At 42.3% G+C, this 18,333-nt stretch overlaps 3 protein-coding genes across 4 annotated transcripts in view; 2 read left to right on the plus strand and 1 right to left on the minus strand.

Annotated features, from left to right (window-relative positions):
- Positions 1 to 2,469, minus strand: part of LOC106815483 (vesicle-associated membrane protein 3-like) — an 18,226-nt gene extending 15,757 nt beyond the window's left edge. For both annotated transcript variants that reach the window (XM_014819946.1, XM_014819947.1), the window contains exons 1-2: positions 2,356 to 2,469; positions 91 to 178 (exon numbers count right to left, since the gene is read on the minus strand). In XM_014819946.1, coding sequence (XP_014675432.1) covers positions 91 to 178; positions 2,356 to 2,357 — 90 coding nt within the window. In that variant the 5' untranslated portion in view covers positions 2,358 to 2,469. The remainder of the gene's footprint in view (positions 1 to 90; positions 179 to 2,355) is intronic.
- Positions 2,470 to 2,542: 73 nt separating this feature from the next.
- Positions 2,543 to 17,472, plus strand: LOC106815480. The gene is made up of 16 exons (XM_014819941.1): positions 2,543 to 2,661; positions 4,939 to 5,056; positions 5,405 to 5,505; positions 5,802 to 5,892; positions 7,111 to 7,199; positions 7,366 to 7,458; positions 7,640 to 7,724; positions 7,981 to 7,997; positions 9,847 to 9,970; positions 11,243 to 11,610; positions 12,139 to 12,311; positions 12,574 to 12,746; positions 16,364 to 16,452; positions 16,618 to 16,710; positions 16,891 to 16,975; positions 17,230 to 17,472. The coding sequence occupies exons 2-16, from the start codon at positions 4,955 to 4,957 to the stop codon at positions 17,470 to 17,472; spliced, it is 1,926 nt and encodes a 641-aa protein (XP_014675427.1). The 5' UTR covers positions 2,543 to 2,661; positions 4,939 to 4,954.
- Positions 11,371 to 13,973, plus strand: LOC106815485 (proton-coupled amino acid transporter 1-like). Its single transcript, XM_014819949.1, has 3 exons — positions 11,371 to 11,433; positions 12,139 to 12,311; positions 12,574 to 13,973. Exons 2-3 carry the CDS (start codon positions 12,161 to 12,163, stop codon positions 12,804 to 12,806), a joined length of 384 nt encoding a protein of 127 aa, XP_014675435.1. The 5' UTR covers positions 11,371 to 11,433; positions 12,139 to 12,160; the 3' UTR covers positions 12,807 to 13,973.
- Positions 17,473 to 18,333: the final 861 nt, after the last annotated feature.

Raw genomic sequence — 18,333 nt, forward strand, 5'->3', positions numbered from 1 at the left:
GTGTGTGTGTGTGTGTGTGTGCGTGTATGCTCAATTCAATACAGCATGGATCTTGTAACCTATACAGATCCCATTTAGGGATATGCTTACCTCATCAACCTGGGCCTGTGTCTGTTGTAGCCGCTTATTAGTTCCCTGTGATGGCTTCAGGGGCACCTCACCTTCTTCTACGTCCGCCCTGCAAAGCAAAAACACCACAAATATTACACACGTGATAATAACCAGAAACCAACAAGGAGTGAACGATAAATGATGCCCACTTCCAAATATCACTTTAAAATGTCAAAAGTCAACCACACTAGACAAGATCATATTTGGTAGTATTTCAACTGTCAATTAAAAATGTGATAAAAAGTTCTGATTCTCATATTACTTCTTATAAATTATTCCTTAAATAATAACTTTTTGGCTAATTATTTTACTAATAAACAAGATTATCCTTTATCAAGCAGTGTTACATTGATAAAAATACAAGCATTTCATGTTACAAGGTATTACAAAATAATTGCAAGGGGGATTTGTACCATTTGACAACCCTACTAAAGTGGATAATAACTGCAATTCCAGCTGGAATCCACCATTTACTGGTGCAACATGTTAAATTTCCTTATGCCGGCTGTTATACTTGATTTTGCTTTTTTACAGAATACTGATAGAATTCTAGTGCCATTGGTGGTCAACCCCAGCACATTTATATTATTATTAACGTGTAGGCCTACATTTGTTAGTGTGTCAATTATCACTGCATTATTCACTACAGACTAGTGGTATCTAAGAATAATGTCATACTACTAGTACTATTAAATATTAGTATACAGTATTAGTATTACTAATACTATTTAGTAGTATTACTATTATTACATAGTCCGACTGTACTACCGTACCGTATCGTAACCGTGGGCTACGCACAAAACTATCCAGATCCAGATCCAGACTACTGACACAGTGATTTGCCAGAAATTGGGCCATCATCAAACATTGAAATTCACATTCACAACATGAAAAACTGAGTGAGGCAAGTAGTTTTCAAGTTGCTTAACCACAATGAATATTTTTTATTACGGTTCATAATCAATAATTCTATCTAACTAATTAGAACACACATTAGTTGTATTCACTACACTCAACTCTGACAACTGAACTAGGCAACTAAAGTACATCGGGTATGGCCACAGGCACTTGGAACATCTCAATAAAAAAAATAATGGTAAATAAACACGAAATGTATTTACTACCAAAGTCTTAATGTTTCTCTACTCTATTTCGCCTATTATTGCCGATAATTACCCGTAAATGCCGGTCAAATGCTCATCTGCAACACACAAGTACGCCGCACGCACGCCTTGTGCACAAACAGCATGGATAAGAGAGCAGGTAGGAAAGCGTGATCGCAAACTTCGCTCGACGCTCACTTCATTTCACACGACAACAGACCAAAAACACATCCAACAGCTTCCATCTTGCTATCTATGTGTAGCTAAATGTTCACTTGCTCGAATTATAACTGTCCTTTGTTCTTATCTACTCCTGCCAGAGATATCTCATAAAATCCTGCAGAAAATGTTCTCTCCGTGAAAATGTAAACCGGACGCATCATCCGAACATCACCAACGGCGCTACTCGATCTTTCGACCAATCACTGTAGTCATGTACGTCATGCGCGCGCGTATTATGCTTGGCTTGGTGGGCCTCGAAACGGAGCTCGGAGGCAGGCAGAAGCTCATCCCGGCATGCAATGCGCCCAATTACTCGTGTATAAACAGACATCTCGTCCAGTTTACATTTTTACGGAGAGAACATTTCCTCCAGGGTTTCACAAGATATCTCTGGCGGGAGTAGGTAAGAACAAAGGACAGAGTTACAATTTGAACAAGTGAACATTTAGCTACACATAGATACCAATATGGAGGCTGTTTCTTGTCTTTTCATTCTGTAATCGTGTGAAATGAAGCAAGCGTCGAGCGAATTTTGCAATCACGCTTTCCTACCTGCTCTCTTATTCATGTTGTTGGTGCACAGGGCGTGCGTGCGGTGTACTTGTGTGTTGCGGATGAGCATTTGACCGGCATTTACGGGCAATTATCGGCAATAATAGGTGAAATAGAGTAGAGAAACATTAAGAATTTGGTAGTAAATACATTTCGTGTTTATTTACCATTATTTTTTTTATTGAGACGTTCCAAGTGCCTGTGGCCGTGTGGGTAGGCCTATGGCAGCCGCACTTGGCTTGCAGCCTGTCTGGGTTACCGGACACAACTTGAAGTATTACAACACAGTGAACACATCCAAGCATTTATACTAGCATGTATGTCTCTTGACACCTAAACAAACTACTGAGATGTAACCTATACTCACATGATTAATGTGCACACAACAAAAAACGTAAATTGCCTAAAATAAAGCTAAATGTTTCAATAAATCGCTGCGAAAACAAAATGACAGTGATGATATCATTCATCCGGGACTTTTCGCAGTGGCGTCATCGTTCGGGAAATACGATCACTTATCATCAGTACCGCTTGAGGGCGCATCAGTCGGGCGATGGAGGGAGGATGCGGGATTTAACCTCATTTATCATTTGTATTTATCTCAAGTATTTGCGTTTTATATACATTATTTGTAAACGCAATTGTCTATATGTGCAGCTTTGATAAGCTTCATGTAGGTATTAATATTATTATTATTACCCTAATGCGATTTAGAATTGTGTAGACTAATGTAATGATGTCATTGATGATCCAGCACTGGGCCCCCTGGGCCCTAGTCTGCAGCGCCAGCAGGCACACAGTCTCACTCTCAGGCTCAGGCACTTGAAGCGTTTCAATTAAATATAATGCTAACTAAATACGAAATCTATTTACTACCAAATTCTTAATGTTTTTATACTCTCTTTCACTTATTAGTTATTATTGCCGACAGTTTCCTGTCAATTTCGTCCAAATCCTACGTGCAACCATTGCCATTGGCATATACGCTGCCGGCGCCATTGCTCTCGCGGCTCCACTGTTGCACGCTTACAAGTTACACTAATATATATTATAAGTCGCGTTCACACGGGCATGGTTTGGCTCGAGCCAAATGGGCTAGATTTGGCTCGGGCCTGTTTGAGGCCGACGTTCACACGCTACGCAAGTGAATATACTGTCTGTCAACATTCAAATTCAAATAAATTTTATTGCACAAATATCTCACAGTCACAGATACTTTGGCAGTATGTCGCGAGATGCGCGTTGTGTGTACAATTCAGAGTGTTACTTACGTTCCGAGTTTCAATTATCAATCTTGAAACGGGCATCACTGAATCAGAAATTTTTCGAATTTTTATAATGTTTTGGACTTTATTTCGTCGAAAATACACTGCTTCGCACTCGCGGCAGTCTACCGCTGCCAACCGATTCTAGCGCCTCCACACGTTCGCCGAAAGCTGGTTGCTAAAATTTGCCTCGGGCCTTGGTCCGACAGTTTTCGATGGACCAAATCCTGGCACGGCTAATCAGTGCTCGGGCCCAAAAACGTCCGTGTCACCGTGAACGCTCGGCCCTCGAGCCAAATCTGCACCAGCCGTCCTAATTAGGCTCGCGCCCAAAATACGTCCGTTAGTGAAACGCCGCCGTATGTAGGTGGTAGGAACAGGCGGCGATCGCCCAAATAATTCGCCTCGATGCCTCGCTGGATTTCACATTCACAGGCCACGAATACACTCCACGCAGCTGCCATCTTTGTTGTCTATGTCAAGAACATTGTTCACTTGTTATAAAAACATACTGATCTCTGTTCTAACCGAGCTGTGTTCACGCGAAATCAACACAAAGACTGACGAAATTCTCGCGTTTCGCAACCTTGCCCTGTAATGTAAATGCTGTCAGAATCAGGAAACACCTACCGCGCCTCTTCGTGACCTCATTCTTGCGCCGCAACGCTGGAATGTTTTTGCAACTTTCCAATGCAAGCTCGTACGGGCAGTTGAAAGGCACGCGCCTGCGCGCCGCCTGCGCGCCGCCTATAGTCCATAGACTGGCACTCGCTCCCACTTCTCGGCTTAGCTTAGTCACTCTATGGGTAATCGAGGTGGGAGCGAGTCCCAGTCTATATAGCCCTGATTCTGACAGCCATTTACATTACGGGGCAAGGTTCGCGAACGCAAGAATTTCGTCAGTCTTTGTGTGATTTCGCGTGACACAGCTTGGTTACGAACAGAGACAGTATGTTTTTATAACAAGTGAACACTGTTCTTGACATAGAAACAAAGATGGCAGCTGTTGGATGTGTATTCGTGCTGTGAAAGTGTGAAATCCAGCGAGCGTCGAGCAAATTTTGTGATCCCGCTTTCCTACCTGCTTATATATTAGTGTAAGCGTGCAACAGTGGGGCTGCGCGAGCAATGGCGCCGGCAGCGTATATGGTTGCACGTAGGATTTGGACGGAATTGACAGGAAACTGTCGGCAATAATAGGTGAAAGAGAGTATAGAAACATTAAGAATTTGGTAGTAAATAGATTTCGTATTTAGTTAGCATTATATTTTATTGAAACGCTTCAAGTGCTTGTGAGCAGGCACTAGTCACTGGTACCACTGCCACTGGCACTACTACACTTCGCCATCGATTCAATTCTTTACTGTACAATTTACAGTAAGGACAACCAAGTGGCCCTGCAGCATGTTCTATACTCATGTTGAACAATGGGCCTTAACTTGAGGCATGTATGTCCTTCAATCCTTACAAATGCAAAATTCTATGCATTAGGGGGCCTACCCAGTCTACTGCAGCATTTTGACCCTACATTACAGACAATTGGTACCGCTTAGATCACTAGCTCTGGCTAGTGAACAGCTTGGGGTAGTTTCAGATCTTGAATAGGTCCTTTTGCCAAGGCCCTGGAAAATTTATTGCCAATTTTATGTAGCCTCTTATAAATTTTTGATTTCCTCCTTCAATAGCACAAGGTCAGCAAACATGTATGAAGCGAATAGCAGTGAGACGAAGCCGCTGGTAGCTAATGCCCAACAAGGCGATGAGTCGCAGTCCGAAGATGACATCACAAGATACCGACTAGAGGTAAGCTACTCAGTATAATCCTCTTTTTATTGTAAATCATTGTTTACAATTAGCCGACAACATCTGCTGGCTCCCACCCATTTCATTCCATCACTCAACTCGTCGATTGATTAATAGCATCGTCGTAAACACGGCTACACTCTAGAGTGTTGATATGTTCATGATGTTACGTACTACATTTACCAGAGTTGTATCACTCAAGAGAGTATACTACTAATAGGTTCAAGTTCATGCATTTAGATTTAGGGACTCCTCTTAGAAGCAGAAAGAAGAAGAAGAAGATGAAGAAGACAAAGAAAAACGTATATATGCATTCTGTGACGTCTAAATTGTAATCTAATTCTGCAGGGTTCTTCGGTAATAGATGGGCTCAAGCGAGGACCGGGGGAGGAGAGCAGGATCAGTCTGGCAGATGCTAGAGCAGAAGCAAATATGGCCCATCTCACATCGTACGACTTATTTTCTGAGTTCTTTCTCTCGCTCTCTCTCTCTCTCTCTCTCTCTCATTGAAAGCTGTTAAAATTCATGTTGTCAAATATTGGGTTGATTTCCCATAGTTTTGTGCATAAGCATATATGTGAAACCTTGCAGGCTTTATATACATATTGATTGAAGTAATTGTAATTTATTCATTATATGTAGTGCATCACATACATGTGTGTTTTTGAAGATGTGTCATATTTTCGTTAAAGTAGTGGTCGTTAAATTCCATCATAAATATGCATGCACTTGTGTTCATTTACAGGAATTTGGGAACGATGGTACATCTGTTCAAGGGGAACATAGGAACTGGATTATTGGCTATGCCATTTGCAATCCGGAGTGCGGGCCTTTTGGTTTGTTGCTGAAGATTTATATTGTCGTAGAATCTTTCTGAGTAATTGCTAGCCATTATAGGTGATGTTACATTTAAAGGTAGATTCCCTCGAACTTTCAAGCGGCAAACATAAAATCAGGCAACAATTAATTATTTTAACATTGCACGCTTGTACTTTCCTATATATTTGTGATAGGTGAAAAGAAATTGCTCAGGAATACGTTCATTCAAAGCTTTTAGACTACAAAAGTGAAACGTTCGGGTCGAATGTTTCAAACGCGTTTACCTTTGCCGCTATGCGGCGATTGTTCCGCTCCGCGCACTTGCCGTGTTATGTATGTATGAACCATGCTATGTAAAATTATACACACTGGTATATGTTATGACCCAATGGTTTTTCTGGTCATGTACATGACTAGCTGATAGGGAAAGGGCAACGTTTTTGTTGCTGGGAGATTATAGTATTCTGAGCGAGTTAACAAGTGAGTGAGTCGAGAGTCCTGTCAGGTCGTATAGGGTCTATGTCCCCCAGGGTACTGCCGGAACGTACCCTGGGTACGGTACGGTATACGGAACGTACCGCGGTCACTATTTGATATGGTTAGGGTTAGGATTAGGGTTAGGGTTAGGGAGTAGGCGTAGGCGACTCCCTAGACTCGTTAGTGAGTAGGCGAGGTACGGTACGGCATATTAGATAGTACCAGTTTACGTTCCGGTATACCGGACCGCACCCAGGGTACGTTCCGGCAGTACCCCGGGGGACATAGACCTTCTCAGCGTTAGTTCGGATTACGTTTTGTTGGGTTTTTAGCACGTTCTATCTCGAAACGGTTACGGTAAAAATTCTGAAATTAATAACATAAACAGTCGAGGTGCCTCTCTGTCTAAACTACAAAGTTTGATTTCAAAAAATGATTATATTAAAAGTTATGACATCTGAAAGTGGCTACATTGACTCGATTGAAATGATGGTTGATCAAAATATAAACAATATGCGCGCCTACGGAACCGCGGCGAAAAGCGTTTTTCGAGTTGTTTCTTCGATGAGTAAATATAGACTTGATACATCTTTTTACAGTTTTGTTTCCAAGCTAACGTTCAGTTGAAGTGTAGTGAGTTATTTACTTACGTTTTTACAGTGGTTTGTTACAAAAATTACGTGGAAAGTTCCGAGGGAAGAGGTTTGTGAGGTGTGACTGTTTCCTCTTCTTAAATTATGATATTTACATTTGAACAGGCTGGAACAATAGGCCTCGCATTAATGGGAATCGTCGCAATTCACTGCATGCATATCCTGGTGAATGCCAGTCAACATCTGTGCGAAAAGTAAGAGATTTCTTAAGCATTCCTCAAATATTTTTTTATAGTTGTGTGACAAGCACTGAATGAGTCACAATTATACTATGCCACATCTTAGATAAATAATGGTTGGAAAGTGTCTCATGTGGATATCTATTGCACACAAGTGACCGCTTTTACTGCTGTTTTTTAGGACACAGAACCTGTCGTTAGACTATGGTGAAGTAGTGGAGTTGGCATTCAGAGTAGGACCGAAGAAGCTGCAACGTTTGGCTAATATAGCACGGTATTATTGGTTTTGACTTCTAGGCCAATGTGTTACCACCTTGATGTGTGTCTCAATTTCAGATAATAACTGTAAGAAGTAGTTGTTCTCTCACTAGTCTCATCCTACACTGCTTCGCTACATAGAACGTTTATACTGCTTGTGTTGTCGAGACTTAGGGTGTGCCGTCGTCGTTTTTCAGGAGCGTGATCAACTTGTTTCTCTGCATAACACAAATAGGATTCTGCTGCGTCTACTTTGTCTTTATCTCGCAGAGTATCGAGCAGGTACGTATATGAAAGGTAACAGAGGGTCGATGTCAGCATTGATATTACCAATGCGTGCACTTAGGAAGTCAGAATTATATTCCTCATTGCCTCGTAGGCAAAAATGTGATCACTGGGAATAATATCATAACAGTAGAAAATTGATCATGTAATAACAAAAGTAATTTTATAATGTGATTAACAATGTAAACATGCATATGTAAACCATTCATACCTAGCCACTTTTAAAACTCGTACGGCGTTTTCTTCATAACAGGTAGTCAGACCAAATTGGTGATCCTGCTGATCATACAAATGATAGGGTCTACATGGCCATCCTGCTGCCGTTCATCATCATCCTGACGTTTGTGCGAAAGTTGAAGCACGCTGCCTTCTCCTTGTTTGCGAAATGTCGTGTTGGCGGCTGGACTTGTCATGATCATGATCGATCTCTTCCAGGTGTGTTGCTATATCATATCTAGCCTCGCTAAGAGAAAGAGTAAGAGGGAAACAGAATGATAGGGAGAGAAAGTGACATAGATAGGAGTGTGATAGAGAGTGAGTAGAGAAGAGAGCAGAGAGCAAAAACGAGAGACAGAGAGTGGGGAGAGATATGGGAGAGATAAGGTGCTGGTTTGAGGAAGACACGACGAGGAGAGAGTTGGTCTTTTCTAATTTACCGGCAGATCTGTTTTTAGCCTCATCTGACATAGTCAGATGCAGCTTGTAGAATCGCATGAGCGTGCGTCGTCCGTCCGCCGTTCTTGAGCTTATTCGTCGCACAATCACTGGCCTACAGTAAAAACCCGCGTATAAGAACATAGATTTTTCCAAGTTAGCCTCAACATGTTCTTATATAAATGGTGCTTACTGAAAAATTAGGCTCAAAAGGTTCTTAAAATAGGTTCTTAATTGTTTCTACTTTTAATATGTACTAGCTGAAACGCCGCGCTACGCGCGGGCTTAGTGACTGTGATGCATGTGTTACCAGTACAGTAGTGTTATGTTGTAAGGTGTTATAATGGAGAGTTTAGTTGTTGCACATGTTGTGTTTTTTATGGTTGAGATAATATTATATGATATATATAATAATATTATATAATATTATATTATTAATAGATAGGATTGTTATTGTTGAGCATTGGCATTGGCATTGGCATTGGCATTTGTTATTGCAACCAATATTGTTGAGCTTCGTCTTTTTATTTTACCTGTGTTTCTTTAAGTCTTCATCTGCATGGAAAATTAAGAACCTACTTTAAAAATCTTAGCCTAAAACAGGTTCTTATGTAAAGGGGTCTAAATGGGAAATTTTAGCCTAACATGTTCTTAAATCTATTGTTCTTATACGCGGGTTTTTACTGTACCTTGTATGAAATTTTTACAGATTATTTGCTATCCGTATTGGCTGTAAATTGTAATCTTGCACGAGCTGCTCTGGTTGTACCAACCATTGAGCTATTTTTTAAGCGAGCGCAGATGTGGCTCGTAAGGGGTTTAATGTAGCCTTATTACCTGACACCATAGAACGCACGTTATATGTATAGTAATAATATGGTAATGTATTCGCTCCTGCTTTTTGCAATCCGTCGTCAAGACTGACAGCTGCCATTGATAGCGGCCCGCCATTATCGAAATTTTATTACACTAGTTTGAAGTGTTGTTTTTTTTGGGTTAGAAATGACGTATGTATAGGACGTCTTGCTATGCACAAATGAATTTATCAGCAGAACACCGACACCAGATGAGCTGTCGCTCTGTGGCACTTGTTTGTGCTAGTGTATACGTATATGGTATTATTGTTTGTTGCAAAGACGTTTTTAGGCTCATCTGACGAAGTGATGCAGCTTGTAGAATCGCATGATTGTCCGTGCGTTCGTCCGTCCGTCCGTGCGTCAACAGTTGTGGCACAAATCTTAACCGCTCGACGTAACCGGTCACGATATTCGGGACGTCGTGGGGGGGGGGGGGAGATCGTAAAAAGAATCAGGATGACAAATTTGGGGGTCAAGGGTCAAAAGTCAAGATGAGTAAACGGAAGGAGGAATATTTCCCCCTTAACTGTAAGGTATAGGGATGAATACGGAATTGCGGCAGCAAAATCTTAACGGCTGGACCTAGCTCTTAATATTCGGTGTTATAGTGTGATGAGCAGGAAAACCCATCAGCACGTGGCGAAATTGGAGGTCCACAGGGTCAAAGGGCAGTGGGAGAAGAGGTCAGATATCAGGGCCATTTTCCTAGAGGACAATGCGCTAATGGACAGAGTGAAAAAACATTTTTTGGTTTCAGCGCTGACCTACATTTTTATCACTTTATTGAAAAGGGAACCATGAAATCTGTGCTTTCCACTTGACATGGCGAAGAGTAAGAGGTCGCATAACTTTTTGACCCTCAGAGGAGGGTTAAACAGGATTTGTTTGACTCGGTTAACAAAGGACTGAAAACGCTTTTGCTTATTGTGGGAATGGAGGCTAAAAGTTGCACAGTTCAATTGCCAAAGGCAAATGTTTGTGTTGAACAAGGGTTTACGCTACCTTAAATCATATTATTTTCTAAAGGCAGTCTGTATTAGCACCCTGTATTAGGCACACTGTAATGAACACCTGAATGGCTCGCGTGAGGTAGGCAAAAACATAACGGGGGCAGCCTCATTACGCATGCTGGGGGTGAACTGGTGGCTATTTTTAATCATAATTATTGCCTGGCAACTGCAATGCAGATGTGTTAAGTGTTACTCAACGCCTGAGACGTAAATTCTCGCCTGCCTGGAATATACTTGGAATTCAGGCAACTCAATGCGAGTGAGGTTATCACACACGAAGGGTGATGCATCTTTTGATTATTGATGACACTTGCAGCGCGCCTCTCGACGGCAAACTGCTTTTGCTCTATTAGAGCCCCTTCGCACCCGCCCCCTACCGCCCCACTCTCCCCCACCATCACGCAGCTACCGCGTCGCTCTCACGCATATCCATGATAATATGTTAATATAGGCGGAAGTCAATTAAAGTACACAAGGCTAATATATCTTTATTACTGTACTACCGGTTATATAGCAAAGCCTAGCTAATCACTAGATTTTAGATCTGTGATTAGTAAGTATCCTAGAATTATATGCCTCTTGAGCCGCGAACGGCGGTGGTGGGATGGGCGCACTTGATTCGCGTCTGCAGTGAGTTTATCAGAAGAATACCCGGCTACAGTGACACGTCAGTTGAGCGCTGTCGCCCTTCTGCGGGGCACTTGTGTTGACGTATTACATCACCACACATCTGCCAACAGAACTACGCACCATGAGTAGCAGAACAATGGTGGGAGACCCTGACTGAATGCCAGCTATTTTTCGAGCTGCAGCCATACTATGCATTTGAAGAATCGGCACGGGTGTTTGCGTGAGTCATTTTTTATTTTGTCGAAAAATTTTTTGATTATTTTACCTATTTTTTAAGGCACGATCTTATTTAGTCCGAAAGTTCAGTTCCTTCTCACGGTTGTCGATTTTTAGATCTTTCGTATCTTCCGGTCTTTGCCGGCAGGTCTGCCGCGGAATACCAAACGATGAAGTCGTCGTCTGCCGAGGACTTTGCTTGGAACTGACGGCGCGTGCTGGAACACGCAGCATGACGTTCGTCGGCGCCATGTACATCAATCGGTCGGCTTCTACGGCTACCTCAGTACGCGGCGACGACGTGCTTGGCAGGCATCACGCTCCACCTTCCCCACAGCCGAGTGAGTGTCGCGCCCAACGAGGCCTAGCCATCGTTCCGGCACGCGGCCGCGAGGGGCAGGTACCGGGCAGGCAGCGAGGTTGGGTACCGCGGGCGGGCAGCACGAAGGGCGTGGTACTGGGCGGGCAGCACAAGCGGGCAGTACCGGGCGCGGGCATCACGAGGGGTGGGTACAGGTGCTGGCACAGTAAGGCGAAAGAGTCACGCGGGCGCGGAGGGTCCCGAGGCCGGGCGGTGCTACGGGGGACGTGGTAAGCACTGGGGGGTCGGGCGAAGCACGAGGGGCGGGTATCTGGCGGCGGGCAGCACGAGCGCGAGCAGGTACCAGGGGGGCAGCACGAGGGTGGGTACAGGTGGCGGCACAGTAAGGGAGGTAGCCGGGCGGGCAGCACGAGGGTGGTGGTACCGGGCCGGGCAAGCACGAGGGGTGGGTACCGGGCGGGCGCAGCGAGGGGCAGGTACCGGGCGGGCAGCGCGAGGGGCAGGTACGGGGCGGGCAGCGCGGGGGCGGATACAGGGGCGGGCAGCGCGGGGGGCGGATACAGGGTCTTCCGAGCCACGTGCTTGTTATTCCGTCATTGGAGGTGTAGTGGATCTTCGCTTGTGTAATTTGTCGTTACGCCGTGCTCTGTTTCGACTCGTCGTTGCGTGTCTGTGTTAGCTTTTTCTAATGCTGTATGCCTTTTATCGTGTTTGTAATTCAGAATCTACATAGCGGTGAAGCTGATGTTTGCTGCTGTCATCTTCATCACGTATGCCCTGCAGTTTTATGTTGCCATGGAGATCATGTGGCCGCCACTGAGAAACAGGATTGCTAACGAAGATAGACATTTGGTCTGGGAACTGATCTTTCGTGTCATTCTGGTATCACTCACGTGTAAGTGTATTCGTGCGTTCTTGCAAATTCACCATAAGCACAAATAAACATGTTGATATTCTACAAAACAGAAAATATCTGTATTCGCATGTTTCTCCACTTTGAGATGGCTTAACGGTTTTTACACAAAGTGCGTGACATTATTATGAACTAAAGGGAATGATGTGCCTGTTAACTTCTTAGACCCTGCATTGCATGCCTACTCTCACTAATCGTTAGTTATCTCTCAAAACCACGTATGCGTTTTCTGTTCTGTTTCCAGTTCTTCTGGCGGTGGCCATCCCAGACCTGAGTCTGTTCATCTCGCTGGTTGGTGCCGCAGCAAGCAGTTCTCTCGCTCTGATTTTCCCTCCGATTCTCGACGTGGTAGCGTTTTGGGATGAGATGAGCAGCCTTCGATTCATTAAGAACTTCCTGATCCTGATCTTTGGACTCGTAGGTTTCATTACCGGCACAGCGGTATCTATACAGCAGATCATACGGACATTTGCATAAAGGGTAGTGCACGAGCAATCTCTAGTGCATGACTCGATAGGTCGTAACGTTTCACTTAGGCCTTTGCCGAACAATGACGGGTTTTACTAGGGACGGGTTCACAAGTGGCCACGTGGCCCTACCATAATCTGATTGGTTTGTAAAGACACGTTACTGCATCAAAATTACGACGATAACTGTAAGGGTCTGCTTGGACTACTAAAATTAAGTTCGTTTTTAATGTTGGGTTACTTGGCCGGCGACTGTAACCAAATCCTAGTGAAAGAGGCTATTGTGGTGTAGAGACACACAAGTGTAAGACTGCTGCTAATGTGATACGCGCATTAAAATTAATTTGAACAGGTCTGATCTGCTACATTTTAGTCACAAGCACACGCGCGTGCACACGCACATGTACGCGCATGTGTGTGTATATATATACATATATTCAAGTATATGCGTGTATCGATAAGGTTCCGTGAAATTTATTAAATGCCAACTTCAGGCAACTAGCAGAGTTAAGATAAACCATGCAATGCTTTTGTATTACAAAAGTGGATGAACATCTTAGGGCTAAACTGACTGAGTGTGTTGGTGTTAGCGGATGCATGATTACAATAGATAGATAACCAAGTCTACTGATTTTGCATGAAAATTTTGTAGTGAAAACTACTACATTTATATGATTCTGTATAATAAATTGATGGTATGCAAACCGTCCATTATTGAAATCCAAGGCCGTAGATGGGTGATATTCTTGAGTCAAGTGACAAACAAGCTGGGTGCTCAATAATCGTTATTTGTAGGCATGTTTCCTTTCATCAGAATTTGTGTATAAATGTCATCAACTGTTCTATAATTATAATGCTGATGCTTGAAAACGAGTGTGCAATTATATTTTTACAAGTCAACAATGTGCAGTGGAAATAGTAAATATTGACTAAAATTGGTGGCATGGAGATTTTAGGTTACCATCACTCACTATTCATAAATACTTTACCTGGCTCCAATATCGCATAATGTTCCATCAAGTATTTGTAGTCCTATGTGATACCAGGAATTATTGCTGTAAATAGCACTGCTTTAACCAGTATGACTGGGCAGAATACGTGTATATTATTTTTACTGTGTTGATAGTGACGCTCATAGGGTCTATGTCCCCCAGGGTACTGCCAGAACGTACCCTAGGTACGGTCCGGTATACCGGAACATACCCTGGTAACTATCTGATATGGTTAGGGTTAGGGAGTAGGCGTAGGCGTAGGTGACATATATGTACCTGAGGTAACTATCTGATATGGTTAGGGTTAGGGAGTAGGCGTAGGCGTAGGCGACTCCCTAGACTCGTTAGTGAAGTAGGCGAGGTACGGTCCGGCATATCAGATAGTACCAGGGTACGTTCCGGCAGTACCATGGGGGACATAGACCCTCTCAGCGATAGTGACAGCTTACGTGAAAATATTGTTAACAGCAACCATTCCCAGTTTATGTATAAATATTTCAAGCTGCTTTCCTCCGAGATCTGAAATTTATCTACTCAAAGTAGTGTTATATGCAAGCTGTTTGTGTATAAAATTATTTTGATCTGGTAGATTCAACACAAAAGCTTCCTTGTTCGAACCTCGCGTCCCACTCTTTTGTGCAGTTATATCGACACTGGCTCTGCGTGACTCGACTTCTCTACGTATAAATCTATGCAAGTACATAGTTAGGGCGTGCAATATATTAAGTAATTAACCAGAAATTAGTATAATTTTGCTAATGACTATAGTCCAATGCTACTAGACTAGACTAGGCGATATTGCTATGCCGTCAGTCCATGCTAAAGTAAATGGCAAAGTAAATAGCAAGACTAACGGTGATGGCGATTTGTTTACATTTTGGCCTAGGCCTAGTTTGTGCTAAATGTGGTGTTTTGATACATTTTATGTGGTAATCAAGAACTGGTAGTGTCTACGAACATTTATGACCAGCTTTTATGTATTAAGTGTAAAAGTTGATATGAAAAACTGCACTTATAACTTTATTTCTATTCATCCTTGCAACAACTAACATCATTCAAAAAATGTAAAATAAACGGTACTAAAATGTTCAATTAACAAAAGCCGCAGAGCGTCTTGGCAATAAATCATGTAAATATTTGCGTTAATTGGAAAAAAATGGTTAAATGGATAAAGGTAAGGTAAAGGTAACAGAAAACAGGTAATATAATCTTCGTTCTGCTTTTTTCTCCTTCATTTTCTTTCCGATGCACTAAATTTAACTGGTCTGCCTACCATTGTTTATCGTTTAGTTGATCTAGCGTGAATGGGGATGCCGCAAACATTTTTGTTGGCAGAAATTTAAAAAAACACAAATAGCATTTCGCAGTTTTATTTATAATTTTTTCAAACATAATACACATAAACATATATTATTTATTTTCCCTATATTATATATTCTATATATAGCTAACACAAATCAAAACAGAAACTGTTTGGGCACCACTTTGTGCAATATACACAAATCACAATGACACCGACCACAGCAACCGAGAGACGCCAGTAAATAGTCTTCTAGACTGTAAATAGTGTTGACGGCAGTTATTGACAGTATTTCAAATCGTCTAGATTTTTGAAAAAGTAACCACCGTAATAACATTCTTATCAAGTGAGTTTGAGGATATATTTAGTAACGTTAGTACCAACTTTTGATGTTAAAAAAATTACAAAAGTAAGGTTACAACTATAACTCTCAGGAGATTCGTGACGTAGACAATTAAAATGGCAAATAACGTAAATGAAGGTCCAACTACTCAACATCCAGCATTTCACTTAACGGCACAGTAGAAAGTTGAACAGCTGATACGAGTTTGTATACAAAATATATTCATGTTATGACACAGCACGCAGTTTGTTTTAATTTTTTAATTTTTTAAGTGACAGTTTATTATCAACAAGTGCCAAGGGTTAGGATTAGGGTTAGGGTTAGGGAGTAGGCGTAGGCGACTCCCTAGACTCGTTAGTGGAGTAGGCGAGGTACGGTACGGCATATTAGATAGTACCAGGTTACGTTCCGGTATACCGGACCGCACCCAGGGTACGTTCCGGCAGTACCCCGGGGGACATAGACCTTCTCAGCGTTAGTTCGGATTACGTTTTGTTGGGTTTTTAGCACGTTCTATCTCGAAACGGTTACGGTAAAAATTCTGAAATTAATAACATAAACAGTCGAGGTGCCTCTCTGTCTAAACTACAAAGTTTGATTTCATAAAATGATTTATATTAAAAGTTATGACATCTGAAAGTGGCTACATTGACTCGATTGAAATGATGGTTGATCAAATATAAACAATATGGCGCCTACGGAACCGCGGCGAAAAGCGTTTTTCGAGTTGTTTCTTCGATGAGTAAATATAGACTTGATACATCTTTTTACAGTTTTGTTTTCAAAGCTAACGTTCAGTTGAAGTGTAGTGAGTTATTTACTTACGTTTTTACAGTGGTTTGTTACAAAAATTTACGTGGAAAGTTCGAGGGAAGAGGTTTGTGAGGTGTGACTGTTTCCTCTTCTAAATTATGATATTTACATTTGAACAGGCTGGAACAATAGGCCTCGCATTAATGGGAATCGTCGCAATTCACTGCATGCATATCCTGGTGAATGCCAGTCAACATCTGTGCGAAAAGTAAGAGATTTCTTAAGCATTCCTCAAATATTTTTTTATAGTTGTGTGACAAGCACTGATGAGTCACAATTATACTATGCACATCTTAGATAAATAATGGTTGGAAAGTGTCTCATGTGGATATCTATTGCACACAAGTGACCGCTTTTATCTGCTGTTTTTTAGGACACAGAACCTGTCGTTAGACTATGGTGAAGTAGTGGAGTTGGCATTCAGAGTAGGACCGAAGAAGCTGCAACGTTTGGCTAATATAGCACGGTATTATTGGTTTTGACTTCTAGCCAAGTGTTTACCACCTTGATGTGTGTCTCAATTTCAGATAATAACTGTAAGAAGTAGTTGTTCTCTCACTAGTCTCATCCTACACTGCTTCGCTACATAGAACGTTTATACTGCTTGTGTTGTCGAGACTTAGGGTGTGCCGTCGTCGTTTTTCAGGAGCGTGATCAACTTGTTTCTCTGCATAACACAAATAGGATTCTGCTGCGTCTACTTTGTCTTTATCTCGCAGAGTATCGAGCAGGTACGTATATGAAAGGTAACAGAGGGTCGATGTCAGCATTGATATTACCAATGCGTGCACTTAGGAAGTCAGAATTATATTCCTCATTGCCTCGTAGGCAAAATGTGATCACTGGGAATAATATCATAACAGTAGAAAATTGATCATGTAATAACAAAAGTAATTTATAATGTGATTAACATGTAAACATGCATATGTAAACCATTCATACCTAGCCACTTTTAAAACTCGATACGGCGTTTTCTTCATAACAGGTAGTCAGACCAAATGGTGATCCTGCTGATCATACAAATGATAGGGTCTACATGGCCATCCTGCTGCCGTTCATCATCATCCTGACGTTTGTGCGAAAGTTGAAGCACCTTGTGCCCTTCTCCTTGTTTGCGAATGTCGTGTTGGCGGCTGGACTTGTCATGATCATGATCGATCTCTTCCAGGTGTGTTGCTATATCATATCTAGCCTCGCTAAGAGAAAGAGTAAGAGGGAAACAGAATGATAGGGAGAGAAAGTGACATAGATAGGAGTGTGATAGAGAGTGAGTAGAGGAAGAGAGCAGAGAGCAAAAACGAGAGACAGAGAGTGGGGAGAGATATGGGGAGATAAGGTGCTGGTTTGAGGAAGACACGACGAGGAGAGAGTTGGTCTTCTTCTAATTTACCGGCAGATCTGTTTTTAGCTCATCTGACATAGTCAGATGCAGCTTGTAGAATCGCATGAGCGTGCGTCCGTCCGTCCGTCCGTTCTTGAGCTTATTCGGTCCACTAATCACTGGCCTACCTTGTACTGAAATTATTTTACAGATATTTTGCTATCGTATTGCTGTAAATTGTAATCTTGCACGAGCTGCTCTGGTTGTACCAACCATTGAGCTATTTTTAACGACGAATGTGCCTCGTAAGGGTTAATGTACCTTATTACCTGACACCATAGAAGCACGTTATATGTATAGTAATAATATGTAATTATTCGCTCCTGCTTTTTGCAATCCGTCGTCAGACTGACAGCTGCCATTGATAGCGGCCCGCCATCTATCGAATTTTATTAACATAGTTGAAGTGTTGTTTTTTTGGGTTAGAAATGAACGTATGTATAGACGTCTTGCTATGCACAAATGAATTTATCAGCAGACACCAGAACAGATGAGCTGTCGCTCTGTGCACTTGTTTGTGCTAGTTATACGTATATGGTATATTTGTTTGTTGCAAGACGTTTTTAGCTCATCTGACGAAGTCGGATGCAGCTTGTAGAATCGATGATTGTCCGTGCGTTCGTCCGTCCGTCCGTGCGTCAACAGTTGGGCACAATCTTAACCGCTCGACGTACGGTCACGATATTCGGGACGTCGGGGGGGGGGAGG

Source organism: Priapulus caudatus, unplaced genomic scaffold, assembly GCF_000485595.1.
Source record: "Priapulus caudatus unplaced genomic scaffold, Priapulus_caudatus-5.0.1 Scaffold1126, whole genome shotgun sequence".
Taxonomy (NCBI): domain Eukaryota; kingdom Metazoa; phylum Priapulida; class Priapulimorpha; order Priapulimorphida; family Priapulidae; genus Priapulus; species Priapulus caudatus.